General features: G+C 50.4%; 1 protein-coding gene across 1 annotated transcript; it reads right to left on the bottom strand.

Moving 5' to 3' along the window:
- Positions 1-405: 405 nt before the first annotated feature.
- Positions 406-17,020, bottom strand: RSPH6A (radial spoke head 6 homolog A). The gene is made up of 6 exons (XM_053607832.1): positions 16,383-17,020; positions 13,491-13,728; positions 7,487-8,251; positions 4,946-5,090; positions 4,045-4,162; positions 406-817 (listed from the first exon to the last, which is right to left on the bottom strand). The coding sequence occupies exons 1-6, from the start codon at positions 17,018-17,020 to the stop codon at positions 580-582; spliced, it is 2,142 nt and encodes a 713-aa protein (XP_053463807.1). The 3' UTR covers positions 406-579.
- Positions 17,021-17,287: the final 267 nt, after the last annotated feature.

The following is a 17,287-nucleotide window of genomic DNA, read 5'->3' as shown; positions in this document are numbered from 1 at the left end:
CACGTATAGTCTTAGCACTTTGGGAGGTCAAGCCAGGTGGATTGCTTGAGCTCAGGAGACCAGCCTGAGCAAAAAGCAAGACCCCATCTCTACTAAAAATAATAATAAAAAAAAACTAGCCAGGCATTATGATAGGCGCCTATAGTCCCAGCTACTTGGGAGGCTGAAGCAACAGGATCACTTGAGCCCAAGAGTTTGAGGTTGTTGTACACAGGATGACAGAGCTAGACTCTATCAAAAAAAGAAAGAAGGAAGGAAAGAGAGAAAGAGAGAAGGAAAGAGAAAGAGAAAAAGAAATAAAACAGGTGGGAGAGACCCTGCCAGGCAATATCTGTGCCCCCCACAGGGCCCAACAGTCCTGGATTGGAGACCATGTCAACAAATATGGTGAACAAGTGAAATAAATGACTTGGCCATAGTACCATGAGAAGTTTTATTTAGAACAGTTGCCTTCCTCTTTTACCTCAGCTCTCCAGGGGCAGGAAGCAAACTAACAATGAAAATGCAATCCACACTAACTATGTATAAAGGGAAAGACTACCATCTACCTGCTTGGGGAAAATGGCTATAAAGTGGGCCTTAGTCATCCTGGTCCTCATCTTCGTCGTCCTCCTCGTCCTCCTCTTCCTCCTCTGCTGCTGCCAGGGCCTGCTCCTGGGCAGCCTTGAGGGCCCGCTCCTCCTCCACTGTGGGATCGCTCATCTCCATGATCTCTGGGCCGCTGGGGTACTCACGCTGAATGGGGGCTGGCAGTGCTGGGTTGAAGTTGTCAGGGCTGTACTTGTGGCCCCAGCCAATGTAGATGTTCTCAAACTTTCTGGAAGGGTAGCAAGATACTGTAACATTCTTCCTCAAAGGCTCAGTCTGGACCTTCTTTAAGGGTGGGACCCAGCATAGGCATACCCTGACTGCCAAGTTGTGGATGGTAGGGTGAAATGTGGCCACTGGGTTTCTCTGTTCTTTGGTTCATTCGGCAAACATTTATTGAGCACCTCCCCTATGCCAGGTCATGTCTAGAGTTAAGCTTTCCAACAGCATATGTGACTATTGGGCACTTAAAATGTGACTTGTGCAAGTGAAGAACTGATCTTTTTTTTTTTGAGACAGAGTCTTACTTTGTCACTCTCGGTAGAGTGCCATGGCATTATAGCTCACAACATCCTCAAACTCTCGGGCTTAAGCGATTCTCTTCCTTCAGCCTCTCAAGTAGCTGGGACTACAGGCACTGCAACAGCTATTTTTTAGAGACAGGGTTTTTTGCTCAGGCTGGTCTTGAACCTGTGAGCTCAGGCAATCCACCTGTGATCCTCGGTAGAGTGCCATGGTGTTATAGTTCACAGCAAACTCAAACTCCCAGACTTAAGCAATCCTCCTGTCTCAGCCTCCTTAGTAACTAGGACTACAGGCGCATGCCAATACACTTATATAGTTTTTCTATTTTTTGTGATAAGGGATCTCACTATGTTCCCAAGTCTGGTTTTAAACTCCTGGCCTCAAGCAGTCCTCCCACTTCAGCATCCCATTGTGCTATGATTATAAATACGAGCCACCATGCCTGGCTCAGTTTTACTTTTTGAACATGAAAATTACTACTACTATTATTGCTACTAGAAAATTTAAAATTACATATGTGGCTCATATTTTATTTATGTTGGACATAAATAAAATTGTCTAGATAAGGGAGCCACAGCAGTAAACAAATTAGATAAAAATCTCTGCAGCGGTGCCTGCATTCTGGTGGGAGGAGGTAAGTGGTAAGTTCTAACCCAGCCAATTCAATCTTTTGGCAGAATTTTAACTACAGAAGAAAAATTGGGTACATGGAAAGAAAAGGCGAGGACTAAGAGATGGGGACAGACAGAGACAGGAAAGAGAGAGTGAGCCAAAATATGCAGAGTTTCCTGTGAGGAGCAGTTTTGTTTAGACCCTGTTTTTACATTCTTGCTTCCCTCCTCACCTCCAGAGAATTATTTGCCTCAAGGCCTTCCTCAGAGCTCAGCATCCTTGGAAGCCTCCCAATCCCCACTTGCCCTGATTCATATGGCTCTTGAACCAGCAGCCTTGGCAACACCTAGGAGCTTGTTAGAAATGCAGAATCTCGGGCCAGATGAGGTTGCTTGTGACTATAATTGCCTGTAACCCTACCACTCTGGGAAGCTGAGGTGGGAGTATCCCTTGAGCTGAGGAGTTCGAGACTATCCCCTGAGCAAGAGCAAGACCCCATCTCTAGTAAAAATAGAAAAAATTAGCTATAGTCCCAGCTAGACAGGAGCCTGAGGCAGAAGGATCAGCTGAGATCAGGAATGGGAGGTTGTAGTGAGCTACAATGAGGCCACTGCACTCTAGCTTAGGTGACAGAATAAGACTCTATCTTAAAAAAAAAAGCATAATCTCAGGTTCCATTGCAGACCCACAGAAGCATAATCACATTTTAACCAGATCCCCAGGTGAGTGCTGTGTACTCACCACTTGGGAAGCTTTGGTCTGGAATATTCCTTCCTTTCCTGGTTCCCTCTTTCTTTCCTTAAAGGTTTCAGATCAAAGACTGCTTTTCCCCCAAATTTTTCCCTGACTGGACACTTACAAGCTTCCACTGGTCCTTCCACTCTCCCTGTGGTTCTGATCTTAATCTGTAACAGGACATTTGGACAGAGGGGTGAGGGGAGTGTTATAGGATTAATGTCTGTGCTTGCTCTATCTGCTCCCAGGGATAGGATCCATATTTGTCTTTAACAAAGGGCCTAGGGCCCAGCACAGAGCTGGTAAATAGTGACATTCAAGAGTCTTTCATAAAGAAAAAAAAGAAAAATAGGCCAAGTACAGTGGCTCACGTCTGTAACCTTAGCACTCTGGGATGCTGAGGTGGGAGGATCCTTTGAGCTCAGGAGTTCAAGACCAGCTTGACCAAGAGTGAGACCCCATCTCTACTAAAAAAAAAAAAAAAGAAAAAGTTAGCCCAGAGTTGTGGTGGGCACCTGTAGTCCCAGCTACTTGGGAGGCTGAGGCAGGAGGATCACTTGAATCCAGGAGTTTGAGGTTGTTGTGAGCTAGGATGATGCCAGGGCACCCTAGCCTCAGCAACAGAGTGAGACTGTCTCAAAGAGAAAAAGAGAAAGAGAGAGAAGAGAGAGAGAGAGAAATAGATGGATGGATGATTGGGAAGATGGATGGGTGACTAGGTGGTGGATGGATGGGTGATTGGCTGGTGGATGGATGGGTGACTAGGTGGTGGATGGATGGGTGATTGGCTGGTGGATGGATGGGTAACTGGGTGGTGGATGGGAGGGTGACTAGGTGGTGGATGGGCGGGTAGGAGGAGGTCTATGTTGGATCTTTTGTTTTCAGAGGGATGTTGGTAAATTAGGGTACGGCTATAAGAAGGGAGTTGGCAAAAGCAAACGTGCTTCCCAGATTCCAAAGAACAAAAACATAATTGCCAAGAATGTGTTAAAGTATCAAGATTACCTAAAATCCCACTACAGCTGTGAATTATACAGGAGGCGGTCCAGGTTCTCATTGCGATTCAAAAGGAAAAATCTATGCCATCTGGTGGACAGAGCTGGTAAGTGCGCCCAGCCCCTGGCTCCAGACGGAGCTGTCCCTAGGTGGAGCCAGTGGAGGTGCCTGGTGGACTGTGGGAAGAATGTAGCTGGGGCGGGAGGATGCGGAAGCAACCGGTGGGAGATCCTGAGCGAACATTTCTGCCCCCTAGAGAGAAGACTCTTCAAATCGGAAGAACTGTTCAGGGGAACCCAGGGCAGGAGTTAGCTTTCCCAGAGACTAGAGGTCAGAAGACAGAAGATCCAGTTTTGAATGCTACAAGTGCTGTGTGACCTAGGGCCAGGCCCTTGCCCTCTCTGATCCTTCATTCTCTTATCCAAGGGGCTGGGAGTCCTCATGTTAGCCCCAGAGGAATCCCTAGGAGTTGATGAGGGGGCTTCCTAAAGGGGGTCTCTGCTCACCCTGGGGAGGTGTCCAGCCCGACCAGCCTCTGAAGAAGTCCTAAGGGATTGTCCTGCTGGGAGGGGCTGGAAGAAGACCTACTTGCCGCTGGCATAGGCGTAGGCCCCCGGCCAGAGGTTGGAGCGCACGATGGCCACAGAATATTGTGGACAGAGAGGGCAGGATAGGCGGGCAGTCCAGGCTGACATGTGCAGGATTTCTGTGGGGGGTAGGATGCGGGGGCGAGAGAGGCAGGAAGGTCAGAGGGTTCCCGTGCCCTGGAGGGACCAAAGGGAGGGAGGGAGGGAGCAAAGAGGGAGGCCTAGGGGCTCATGAAGGGAACTTCAACAACTAATAACATGGGCTTCAGTGTTCAAACCCTGGCTCCAGACGATTCTCTCCCTGTGTGGCCTCAGAAGTTATATGGCCTGTCTGAGCCTCACTGCCTGCAACCAATACATGGGCATATTCATATCATCTCCCTTGCAGGGTAGAATCTGGTGATAATGTCTGCAGCACACCTGCCACAGTGCCTGGTACCCAGGAGAGCCCCCAAGATAGGGAAGCTGTTGAGATACCTAGGCTGGCCACTAGTTTGGACCAGGGTGCAAAAGGGCAGGGCATGGGCTCAGGGCTTACAGAATCTGGCTCCAAATCCAGGCTCTGTCCGCTCCCACTCCCAGCCTCTCCTTCCTCTTCTCTGTAAGAACCTGAGGCCCCCACCTCAGGAAATTCCTGTCCATTCAGGGAGGGCTCCCTAACATATCTCCCTCCCCCCAAGCCCATGTGTGACTCAAAAGGCCATATCCTAGGGTCTGGGCCATTGCTATGTGCCAGACACAGTTCACAATGTGGTCATGTTCCTATCGCCCCAGAAGGGAGGCACTGCTGATGCCCATTTTACAGATGAGAGAGCAACTGAGACTTGCAGAGATGGCTCGCCTCTCTGTTCTTGTCCTCCCTACCCCAGGCTACAGGTGTGCAAGATGAGGAGGACCCTTACCTGCATCTTCCGAGAGCGGTGTCAGCAGTGGGGGTCCGACCTCCTGCTCCACCTCCTCCAACCCCTCATCTGCCTTCTCTTCCTCCTCCCCTAGCTCCTCTTCCTCCTCTGTCTTCTGCAAAGGGTTTACCCAAGTGCAGCGACCCTGAGGGTGGGAGGGAAGGTTAGGTGGCACCCGGAGGGACAGAACCAGCCAGCACCCTGTGAGGAGAAGGGCCAGGTAGGACCCTGGAGTGCTGGCCCTGTCCCCATCCCCAGGGATCCAGGCATGGGCAGGAAAGCAGGATTAGTCACACAGGTAAGGGGCAAGAGCTGTTGCGGTGAGGTGGGGATCCCAACCTCCTGCTGACTGTGTTCATACAGTCATCAACTCATTGTTTTGTTCATCATGTGTTTAATGAGCACCTGCCATATGCAGGCACTGCCCTAGATGTTGGGGCTATATCTTAGAGAATAAAGATCCCCCCAATTTCTGCTCTTGTGCAGCTAGTATTTGGCAGCCCATATGATCCTCTCTTCATCTGTGAAACAGAGGTGTCATGGACGCCTCTCTCACTGGATTGTTGTTGGGTTACCTGAGATAATCAGGAGCCAATGTTTGTTAAGCCAATGAGCGTAAGGGCACAGCATACAGCAAACCTCCATTTTGCTAACCATGAAATGGGAATGATGATTGTACTGATCTCAAAAGGAGTTATTTTCATTTGATAAAACATTGTAGAGTTAGTAACTGTTTACTGAGTGAAACAGTGAGTGAATGAATGAATGAAAGTTAGAAGTACACAGCAGGTTCTTCTTTGAGTGAATAAATATATGACTATAAATATTTGACTGGGGACACACTAAGCACTTAAATGCAGGTCCAGGAAGCACCTGTAGCTCAATGGATAAGGCGCTGGCCACATACACCCAAGCTGGCGGGTTCAAACCCGGCCTGGGCCAGCTAAACAACAATGATAACTGCAACAAAAAAACAACCAGGCATTGTGGTGGGTGCCTGTAGTCCCAGCTACTTGGGAGGCTGAGGCAAGAGAATCACTTAAGCCCAGGAGTTTGAGGTTGCTGTGAGCTGTGATGCCATAGAACTTTGCCAAAAGTGACATACTGAAACTCTGTCTCAAAAATAAAAAATAAAAAAAATGCAGGTCCAGGCCAGGCTCAGTGGCTCACACCTGTAATCATAACACTCTAGAAGGCCAAGGCAGGAAGATTGTGAGGTTGCTGTGGCTATGACACCAAGGCACTCTACCCAGGGTGACAAAGTGAGCCTGTCTCAAAAAGATAAAATATAGGCTGGGTGCGGTGGCTCATGCCTATAATCCCAGCACTTGGGAGGCTGAGGTGGGTGGATGCCTGAACTCACAGGTTCAAGACCAGCCTGAGTCAGAGTGAGACCCCATCTCAAAAAAATAGCCAGATGTTGTGGCAGGTGCCTGTAGTCCCAGCTACTTGAGAGACTGAGGCAAGAGAATCACTTGAACCCATGAATTTGAGGTTGATGTGAACTATGATGCCACGGCACTCTACCAAGGGTGACCAAACAAGACTCTTTCTCAAAACATATATATATAAAATAAAATAAACAAATGCAGGTACATAGTATCTTGTCCAGTAATATGAAATTTGAAAAACCTTTGAAAATCTAAAGATTTAGACCAGGCACGATGGCTCACATCTCCAGAGATGGATGGATTGCTTGCGCTAAGGAGTTTCAGACCAGCCTGAGCAAAAGCGAGACCCCGTCTCTAAAAATTGCGGGGCACTGTGGCAGGCGCCTATAGTCCCACCTATTTGGGAGGCTGAGGCAAGGAGATCACTTGAGTCCGAGAGTTTGAGGTTGCTGTGAGCGACCACACAGTAGCACTCTACCCAGGGTGACACAATGAGACTCTTGTCTCTTTTTGTTTGTTTGTTTGAGACTGAGTCTCACTCTGTTGCCCTGCCTAGAGTGCCAAGGCTCACAGCTCACAGCAACCTCAAACTCTTGGGCTCAAAGGATCCTCCTGCCTCAGCCTCCCAAGTAGCTGAGATTACAGGCAGCTGCCACAATATCTGGCTATTTTTTATTTTTTTAGAGATGGCGTCTTGCTGTTGCTCAGGTTGGTCTTGAACTCCTTAGCTCAAGTGATCCACCTGCCCCAGCCTTCCAGAGGTGTGAGCCACCATGACCTACTGAAAACCCCAAGTTTTGTCTTAAGTCATTTGGCAGCAACTCTGCCCTGCGAGAGGTTACTCTTTTGCTGCAGAGATAATTGATACGGTCTGTGTTCAGACATTCATCAACTCATTTTTTTTTTGTTTGTTTGAGAGAGAGTTGGAACATCTTGTATGTTCATCACCAAGCCACCTTTTCAAAATCTGAAAAACTCTGAGCTCCAAAATGCAACTGGCCCCAAAGGTTTCTGAGAGGGTTATCCAGCAGTGTCTGCTGAATGAAAGAAGGAAATGGCCAGCTGGGTGGGCGAATGAGAATTATTTAGCCTGTGCCTGCAGCAAGTTAAGAGCTTGACAGCATTGTCGGTGGGTCCCACCGGTCCTCACCTGCGGCAGGATGTGCTGAGTGTGGTGCACCCAGTTGGCCATGGAGTCGACCAGTTCCAGTACCGGGATGCCCTCAAAGTCGGGGTTCTCCTCATAGGAGTCGCGCCCAGCGCCGCCCTCCTCCTCCTCGTCACCCTCCTCCTCTCCGAACTGGTAGAAGCCCAGAGGGCTGATCTGCGTGGCGGCCGAGATGCGGGCGATCTGGGCACGCAGGTAGTTGGCCTCGTTGCCGGGGAAGGGCGGGTAGCTGATGACCGGCGCGTCCAGGTAGCCGGTGAGGAACTTCCTGATCTTTCGGGCGTTCACGATCTGGGCCGGCGTGACGTGGGGCAGCCGCGTCCACGGCCGGCCAGGCTCGTTGCACACGAAGTACAGGTACTTGTTGGTGCCTGTGCGGCTGTCCTCCTTGGGAATGACGGGCGGCGGCTTCCACGTGGGCTTGGGGACAGCGTCCGCGACCTTCTCTTCGTCCTCCTCGCCCTCCTCCTCCAAGTGCCCCTCCATGGCCTCGCCGCCCTCGATCAGCTCCTCTGCCTCCTCCTCCTCTCCCTCCTCCTCGCCCTCCCGGAATTCCACTTCAGCCACCAGGTAGTTGCGGCGGAGCCCCAGAATCTTACCCCAGAAGCGGCACATGTGGATGGGCTGCTGCTCCACCAGCTGCTTCAGAGCCAGGAAGACGCGGAAGCTCTCATCTGAGCTCAGCCCCACGCCGGCCTGCCCGAAGTGGAAGGCCGCCTCCATGATGTTGGGCACCGCGGTGTCTGTCTGCCGGGGTGGTACGAGGGGCAGAGGGAAGAAGGCTGAAGCCCTGCTCCCTGGCCTGGCCCCTAGACTGTAAAGAGACTAAAACACTCTGAAACTCAGTTCTAGCCAGTGAGATGGAGGGGAAGTCCTTGGGTACAATGTCCCTTGATGGACAAGAAAAGGAGAAAATTTTTAGCCCTTCATCCTTCCCTCTTCATCCTGCCTGAAATGGGAATGTGAGATCTCAAGCCACAGCAGCTGTCTTGGGGCCATGAGGCAACATGCGGAGACAAAGTCCTACACCCTGATACTAGGGGCGCTGACGGGTGAACCCTGCTTAACTGCTTGGTCCTCAGGGCCTCTCTGAGTTGCCTTACATACTGAAGTCTCCTTGTTCTATGGGACAAAGAAGGGACTTTGGGTCACGTTTTCTACGACTTGCAGACAAATGCACTCCTAACACATACGCCATGTCTCACAGCAAATTAAGGGCAGAGACAGGTTGTGAACTGAGGGATCAGTGATGTCGGAGGATGGAACTAAGTCCTCACTGCACCCACCTCTCCCATCTGCTTGGTTCACACAGCTAGGGAATGGGAAGAGGGAGCCAGGGGAGGAAGGGAGATGTTCACCTGCCCAGGCCACAAACCAATTTGCTTCCCTTTCTCTCAGGGAAACGAATGCCTTTCACCTACATCCACATGGTCACAGCAATTTTTCATTTTATCAGTCCAGAAATCATTATTAAAGACCCAGTGGGTGTCAGCCTGAGCGAGTCCCTGAGCCACGTTAGAGAACAAAACAAGAGATCCCACCTTGTGAGATCAGCATTGAACTTCACCAAACCAGGGAGACTGTGTGCTCTCTTGCCAGAATTTGAAATCAGGATAAAGAGAGAGGGACTGAGGAAGGCAGTATAAGGGTCCTCAATGATGTCCCTGCCCTAATAAATGCTCAGAACTTATGATTATGTGATGTCACATGGCAAAGGGACATTGCAGGTGTGATTAAATTGAAGATCTTGAGATGTGGAGATGATTATTCAGATGGGCCCCATGGAATCACAAGGGTTCTGATAAGGAAAAGAGGGAGATGACAGGCTCAGCACCTGTAACTCAGTACTTACGGCGCTGGCCACATGCACCAGGGCTGGTGGGTTCGAACCCGGCCCAGTCCTGCTAAAAACAACGATGACAACAACAACAAAAAATAGCCAGGCGTTGGCGGGCGCCTGTGGTCCAACAGCTACTTGGGAGGCTGAGGCAAGAGAATCACTTAAGCTCAGGAGTTTGAGGTTGCTGTGAGCTGTAACATCATAGCACTCTACTGAGGGGAGGGTGACATAGTGAGACTCTGTCTCAAAAAAAAAAAAAAAAAAAGAGGGAGACAACAGAGTCAGAGAAGATGTGATGATGGAAGCAGGAGACAGAGGACCAGAGAGGTTGGAAGCTGCTGCTGGCTGTCAAGGTGGAGGAAGGAATGCAGATGACATCTAGAAACTGGAAGAGGTGAGGAATCAGATTCTCTCCCTAGAGCCCCCAGAAGGAACACAGCCCTGTTCACACCGTGATTTAGCCCAGCAAGAAGCCTTTGGAACTTCTGACCTCCAGAACTGTGAGATAATGTATTTGTGTTGTTTTAAGCCACTACATGTGTGGTAACTTGTTATAGCAGAAATAGGAAATGAATACAGGACCCGTCTCTGTATGGTTGGAAGTAAAACATGTAAATTGGGAAAGACATACTGGATCATTCCGCCAGGTACATGGAGAGACAGCAGAGGCTCATGCCGGGAATCTAGCACTCCAGGAAACTGAGAGAGAAAGAAGTGGGAGGATCACTTGAGATCAGGAGTTCAAGACTAGCCTGAGCAAGGGTGAGACCTGTCTCTACTAAGACAGGAAAACTAGCTGGATATGGACACCTGTAATCCCAGCTACTCAGGAGGCTGAGGCAGGAGGATCACTTGAGCCCAGGAGTTTGAGGTTGCAGCAAGCTATGACGACACCATGGCACTCTAGTTGGGGTCTCAAGGAAAACAATTAAGTGTTGGCAGACCTGGTTCCCTCTAACGGCTATCAGGGAGAATCTCTCCTATGCCTCTCCCCTGACTTTTGATGGATCACTGGCACTCTTTGGTATCCCTTCGTTTGTAGAAGCATCAACCCAATCTCTGCCTTCACCTTCACATGACACTCTTCTTTTTTTAAGAGACAGAGTCTCATTTTTTCACCCTCAGTAGAGTGCCATGGCATCACAGCAACCTCCAGCTCTTGGGTTTAGGTGATTCTCTTGCCTCAGCCTCCCAAGTAGCTGGGACTACAGGTGCCCGCCACAACACCCGGCTATTTTTTTGTTGCAGTTTGGCTGGGGCGGGTTCGAACCCGCCACCCTTGGTATATGGGGCCAGCGCCCTACTAACTGAGCCACAGGTGCCGCCCCACATGACACTCTTATATGTGTCTTATGTCCAGATTTCCCCCCACTTAAAAAAAAATTTTTTTTGACACAGGGTTTCTACTGGCACCCTCAGAGAGTGCCATGGTGTCACAGCTCACAGCAACCTCCAACTTTTGGGCTTAAGCGATTCTCTTGCCTCAGCTTCCCAAGTAGCTGGGACTACAGATGCCCGCCACAATACCCGGCTATTTTTTTGTTGCAGTTGTCATTGTTGTTTAGGAGCTCCAGGCAGGGTTCAAACCCACCAGCCTGGGTGTATGTGGCTGGCATCCGTGGTGCCCACGGAACTATGGGCACCGAGCCAACCCCCTTTTAAATTTAGATACAAGGTCTAGATTTGCTGCCCAGGTTGAAGTATAGTGGTCTGAACATAGCTCACTGTAGCCTTGGACTCCTGGGCTAAAGTGAATCTCCTGAATAGCTGGAACTACAGGCATATTCCACCATGCCCAGTTAATTTTTGTATAAAATGTAGAGATGGAGTCTCACTATGTTGCTCAGGCTAGTCTTTTTTTTTTTTTTAGACAGAGTCTCACTTTGTTGCCCTTGGAGAGTGCTGTGGCATTATAGCTCCCAGCAACCTCAAAACTCTTAGGCTTAAGTGATTCTTTTGCCTCAGCCTCTCAAGTAGCTGGGACTACCATTACCTGCCACAATGCCCGGCAATTTTTAGAGAAGGGGTCTCACTCTGACTCAGGCTGGTCTTGAACCCATGAGCTCAGGCAATCTATCCGCCTTAGCCTCCCAGAGTGCTGTGATTACAGGTGTGAGCCACTGCACCCAGACTCTCTTTTTTTTTTTTGTAGAGACAGAGTCTCACTACTTTATGGCCCTCGGTAGAGTGCCGTGGCATCACACAGCTCACAGCAACCTCCAACTCCTGGGCTTAAGTGATACTCCTGCCTCAGCCTCCCGAGTAGCTGGGACTACAGGCGCCCGCCAAAACGCCTGGCTATCCAGACTTTTTTTTTTTGAGACAGAGTCTCAATATGTCGCCCCCAGGCATCATAGCTCACAGCAACCTCAAACTCCTGGGCTCAAGGGATTCTCTGCCTCAGTCTCTTTAGTAACTGGGACTACAGTCATCCATCACAATGCCCAGCTATTTTTAGAAATGGGGTCTTGATCTGGCTTGGGCTGAACTCAAGCAATCTGCCCACCTTGGCCTCCCAGAGTGCTGGGATTACAGCCGTGAGCCACCGGGCCTGGCCACTCAGGCTGGTCTTGAACTCCTGACTTCAAGTGATCCTTCCACCTTGGGGTCTCAAATGTTGGGTTATAAGTGCAAGCCACCATGCCTGGCCCCAGTTTTCCCATTTTTATTTTATTTTTTATTTATGTATTTTGTTTTTTGAGGCAGAATCTAAACGCGTTGCCCTGGATAGAGTGCTGTGGCGTCACAGCTCACAGCAACCTCAAACTCTTTGGGCTTAAGTGATTCTCTTGCCTCAGCCTCCCAAGTAGCTGGGACTGCAGGGGCCCACCACAATGCCCAGCTATTTTTTGGTTGGAGTTGTCATTGTTGTTTAGCAGGCCTGGGCCAGCTACGTGGCTGGCGCCCTACTCACTGAGCTACAGGTGCCAAGCCTCCCAAGCCCCTTTTCCACTGCCTGTCTTCTATGGTGGAAGCTTAGCAGCCACTTTCCCAGCCTCCCTGGCACCTAGGAAAGGCCATGTGACCCAATTTTGGCCAATAAATGCAAACAGAAGTTTTTGAAGGAGCTCCAGGGAAATTTTTGCTCCCTTGATTTAATAAAAGGGTGGGAAACATATAAGAAAATGCTACCTCCTCTTTGAAGCACTGGTATGTGAATATGATGTCTGGAGTTGCAGCAGTCATTTTTTTTTTTTTTTGTAGAGACAGAGTCTTACTTTATGGCCCTGGGTAGAGTCCCATGGCATCACACAGCTCACAGCAACCTCCAACTCCCGGGCCTAAGCAATTCTCTTGCCTCAGCCTCCCGAGCAGCTGGGACTACAGGCGCCTGCCACAACGCCCAGCTATTTTTTGGTTGCAGTTTGGCCGGGGCCGGGTTTGAACCCGCCACCCTCGGCATATGGGGCCGGCTCCCTACGGACTGAGCCACAGGCGCCGCCCTGCAGCAGTCATTTTTTTAAACATAAAGTGGCAACTCAGTTCCAAACATCTGCATGATGAAGAAGGCAGAGCAGGGGGAGGAAAGAGCTGGGATTTATGAAGGCTTAGAGGCCATACCAACTGTACCTGTCACCAGATTTATGGGTGAAGTGAGGTAATTACATGTTTTGCTAAAGTACTTGGGCTGCTTTAATCAAGCACTTACAGCCAGAAGCAAGCCTTGCTGACTGCACTGGACAGAGAGGGGATTTATATCCAGCCTACTTTGATGCTAAAAACTGCTATCTGCATTTAGGTACAGGGAGGGAGATTGGGGGTGAGGGGAGAAGATAGCTCTCGGTGCTCCTTCATTGGGGAACCACCTTGCTAGTCCTAAACATGACTATTACGTGTGGGAAAAAGTTTATTTTGTCTAAGTCATTTGTTTACATTTCGCTGACATCATCTTTTTTTTTTCCGTTTTTTTTTTGAGATGGTCTCCACCCTAGTGGCCTCAGGAGGAAGCCCGAGCCCCTTTGGTGGTGTTCCCAGCCTTCTGCCACCTAGCCCCACCCCCTATGCCAGGCACACAAGCTGGGCAAAGCCCTGTTTGTAGCCAGGTCCTGGGTTGCTGTCCTTCACCTACAGGCCTCAACACAGGCTATGCCCTAAGCTAGGGTCCCACTGATTCCAATGCACACCCCTCCCCACTGACTCTCTCACCACCTCCTCCTCCATCTCCTGTTCGCCCTCGGTGCCACCTCCGCTGCGCAGGAACAGCGCTTTCTGCTTCTCCGCCATCTCATAAGTGGGCTGCATCTCGGGGTCGTCCCTCAGGGTGTCCAGTTTGGGGTGGAACCACTCCCTCTGCGTGGTGCGGTTCAGCGACTCCAGGATGGACAGGGGGTCTTCAGGCCGCTGGTTGAGGATCTTGGTCAGCAAGTTCACCAGGTGTTCATACCTGCCTCCCGGGGAGGGAGTGGGGAGGTAGGGGACATCACTCACTCAGCTCATGGAGCACGCTGCTGGGGGCCTGGCCCTGTGGTTGGTGCTGGGGACATAGTAGGTAACAGGAAAGGTCCCTTCCCTAGGGGAGCTGACGTTTTGATTATGGAGACTGGCATCAATTAAACATGTGCAATAACGTGTTGGGAGACAAAGCAGGGCATGGGGACCAAGAGTGTCAGGTGTGGGAGAAAGTGTGCAATTTTAAATAGGGAAGCCAGGGGAGGCCTCACCAAGGTGACATTTAAGCCGAGCTCTGAATCAAGTGAAGGGGCACACCATGCAGATTTGGGTGGTGGGGGGGAAGACTTCCTCAGTGGGAAGAGCAGGTGCATAGGTCCTGAGGCTTTTTATGAGTCTAACATAATCTGGATACCAAAACCCAAGGACACTAGGAGGAAGGAAAATTCCATGCCAATCTTATTTAAGAATATGGATGCTGGGGCAGTGCCTGTGGCTCAGTGAGTAGGGCGCTGGTCCCATATACCGAGGGTGACCGGTTCAAACCCGGCCCCGGCCAAACTGCAACAAAAAAAAGCTGGGTGTGGGTGGTGCTTGTGGTCCCAGCTACTGGGGAGGCTGAGGCAGGAGGATCCCCTAAGCCCAGGAGCTGGAGGTTGCTGTGAGCTGTGATGCCACAGCACTCTACTGAGGGTGACAAAGTTAGACTCTGTCTCTACAAAAAAAAAAAAAAAAATATATATATATATATGGATGCTGAAATCCTATGCAAAATATTAGCAGCAAGTGGCACCCAGAAATTTCTGAAAAGGATGATACATCGTGATTAAATTGGGCTAATATAATAAAAGGAATGCAAGACTGGATTGACATTAGAATAATATAATTCATCAGGTTTAACATGTTTATTATTATTTTTTTTTTATACAGAGCCTCAAGCTGTCCCCCTGGGTAGAGTGCTGTGGCATCACAGCTCACAGCAACCTCCAACTCCTGGGCTCAAGCAAGTCTCTTGCCTCAGCCTCCCAAGTAGCTGGGACTACAGGCGCTGCCACAACGCCTGGCTATTTTTTGGTTGTAGTTGTCATTGTTGTTTGGCAGGCCCGGGCTGGATTTGAACCTGCCAGCTCTGGTGTATGTGGCTGGCTCCTTAGCCTCTTGAGCTATGGGCACTGAGTCATGTTTATGCTTTTTTTTTTTGAGACAGAGCCTCAAGTTGTCAACCTGGGTAGAGTGCTATGGCATCATGGCTCACGGCAACCTCCAACTCCTAGGCTCAAGTGAGTCTCCTGCCTCTGCCTCCCAAGTAGCTGGGACTATAGCTGCCCGCCACAACACCTGGCTATTTTTTTTTTTTTTTTTGGTTGCAGCCATCATTGTTCTTTGGCGGGCCCAGGCTGGATTTGAACCCACCAGCTCAGGTGTACGTGGCTGGTGCCTTAGCCACTTGAGCCACAGGCACCGAGTCTATGTTGGTTTTTTTTTTGAGACAGAATCTCACTATGTTGCCCTGGGTAGAGTGTTGTGGCATCACAGCTCACAGCAACCTGAAACTCTTGGGCTTAAGCCATTCTCTTGCCTAAGTCTCCCAAGTAGCTGAGACCACAGGTGCCTGCCACAACATCTAGCTATTTTCATTGTTGTTGTTGCAGTTGTCATTGTGGTTTATCAGGACTGGGCAGGGTTCAAACCTGCCAGCCTTGGTGTATGTGGCTGGCACTCTAACCACTGAGCTATGAGCACCAAGCCTAATTTTTTTTTTTTTTGAGACAGCATCTCACTCTTGTCACCCTAGGTACAGTGTTGTGGTGTCATAGCTCACAGCAACCTCAATTTCTGGCTCAAGTGATCCTCCTGCCTCGGTCTCCCTAATAGCTGGGACTACTGGTGTCTGCCACAAGGTTCGGTTAATTTTTCTATTTTTTTTATTTAAATTTTTATTTAGTCTCAAGCTGTTGTAGTGTTATGGAATCATCGCTCACAGCAACCCCCAGCTCTTGGGCTCAAGCAGTCCTCTTGCTTCAGTTTTTCTATTTTTAGGAGATGGGGTTTCACTCTTGCTCAGGCTGGTCTTAAACTCCTGAGCTCAAGGAATCCACCTGCCTCACCATCCCAGAGTGCTAAGGTTACAGGCATGAGCCACTGTGCACGGCCTTACCGTGTTAATGATAAAGGAGCTATATAAGATCCTGCTCCTCAAACAGCAAGCCTCAATGCTTTTGCATTTGCTGTGCCCTATACCAGGATCACCCTTCCTCCAGCTATCTGTAAGGTGCTCTCCTTCACTTGTTCAGGTCCCTAATTAAATGTCACGTCCCCAGATGCTTTCTTTGAGCAGATAACTTTAGTGGATAAAAACAGGATCTCAGGAGCCAAATCACTTGTTCTGGAGTCCTGATTCAGCCATAGCCTAGCTAGCTGTGTGGTTTTGGATAAGTGACCTAACTTCTTTGTGTCTCAGTCTCCTCTGTAAAAGAGGAACAGTAGATGCACGTCATCTTGGCTGTATTACATGTTAGCACATGAAGTGCTGGCACATGACTGTTTTTCCTCTGCCTCCCAGGTGAGTTACATGCCCTCACTGGTTTTCCTTATTGACTGAGGTGGGACCTGGGTGCCCCATACTCCCCACTCCAGGCCCCCTCTCACAGGCTGAGGTTGCAGTTAATGCTGGTCTGCAGCAGGTAGGCTTTTGCGTTCTGCACGGCCAGCTCTCGAGGCTCTGGCTCGGGCACCTCCATACTATAGGGCAGGAAGCCCAGCTCAGAGGGTGTGAAATGGAGGGCAGGGTCATCCCTTATGTAGGGCCCATGCTGGGCGCTTTCATATAAGTGCTGGTCATCTCTGCCGTAGAAGTGGCTCAGAATGTCGCCCTGGCGGTCCTCATAGGTAGACTCCAGTTGCTGCACGAGGTTGCCTTGGCCCTGCTGTAGCTGCTGCATAATCAGGCTGGCAGTCTGGCCAGAGCCCTGCATCCTGTTTTCTTCCACGTAAGGCTGGCGCTGGAACTCAGAGGGGAAGCCTACATTCACGGGTGGGTACTCCATGCCGCTCACCCAGGCTTCCTCAGCCTGAAACAGCGGTATGTTCTCCTGCTGGGATAGACCTCCCCACTGGGTCCACCCTTGGGGGCCGGACTGGCCCATGACATCGAACTCCTCCTCAGTGCCTGATGCCTGGGGCTGAATTTGCACTGAGCTACGCCGCCGCTGCTCAGAGACCAGGGAACTCTTCTGGTTGAAGGGCTGCTGGGAAGGGGGTTCCCCAGGGGGCGGTGGGTCCCCCATGGTTTGAAGGAGGGCGCAGACCTCTAGGAGGAAGGCTTGCAGACAGGCACACGCCCGGCAGTCGCAGCACTGGCAAGGCCAGTTTCTAAGGACGCTGAGGGGCGGGCAGTTACAGTAGGGCGCGGGGACACCAGAGCCAAGGTGCGAGGCCCCGCGCAGGCGCACCCCGCACTGGGGGCTTGCAGCCGCCTCCGGGCGCGCTCTCTGCAGTTCCCGCGTGTGGCCCACAGGACACAAGACAGCAGAGACCACACCGCACTCATGCCC

The sequence above is a fragment of the Nycticebus coucang genome, chromosome 10 (assembly GCF_027406575.1).
Source record: "Nycticebus coucang isolate mNycCou1 chromosome 10, mNycCou1.pri, whole genome shotgun sequence".
In the NCBI taxonomy this organism is placed as follows: domain Eukaryota; kingdom Metazoa; phylum Chordata; class Mammalia; order Primates; family Lorisidae; genus Nycticebus; species Nycticebus coucang.
This window is presented reverse-complemented; position numbering and strand designations above follow the sequence as displayed.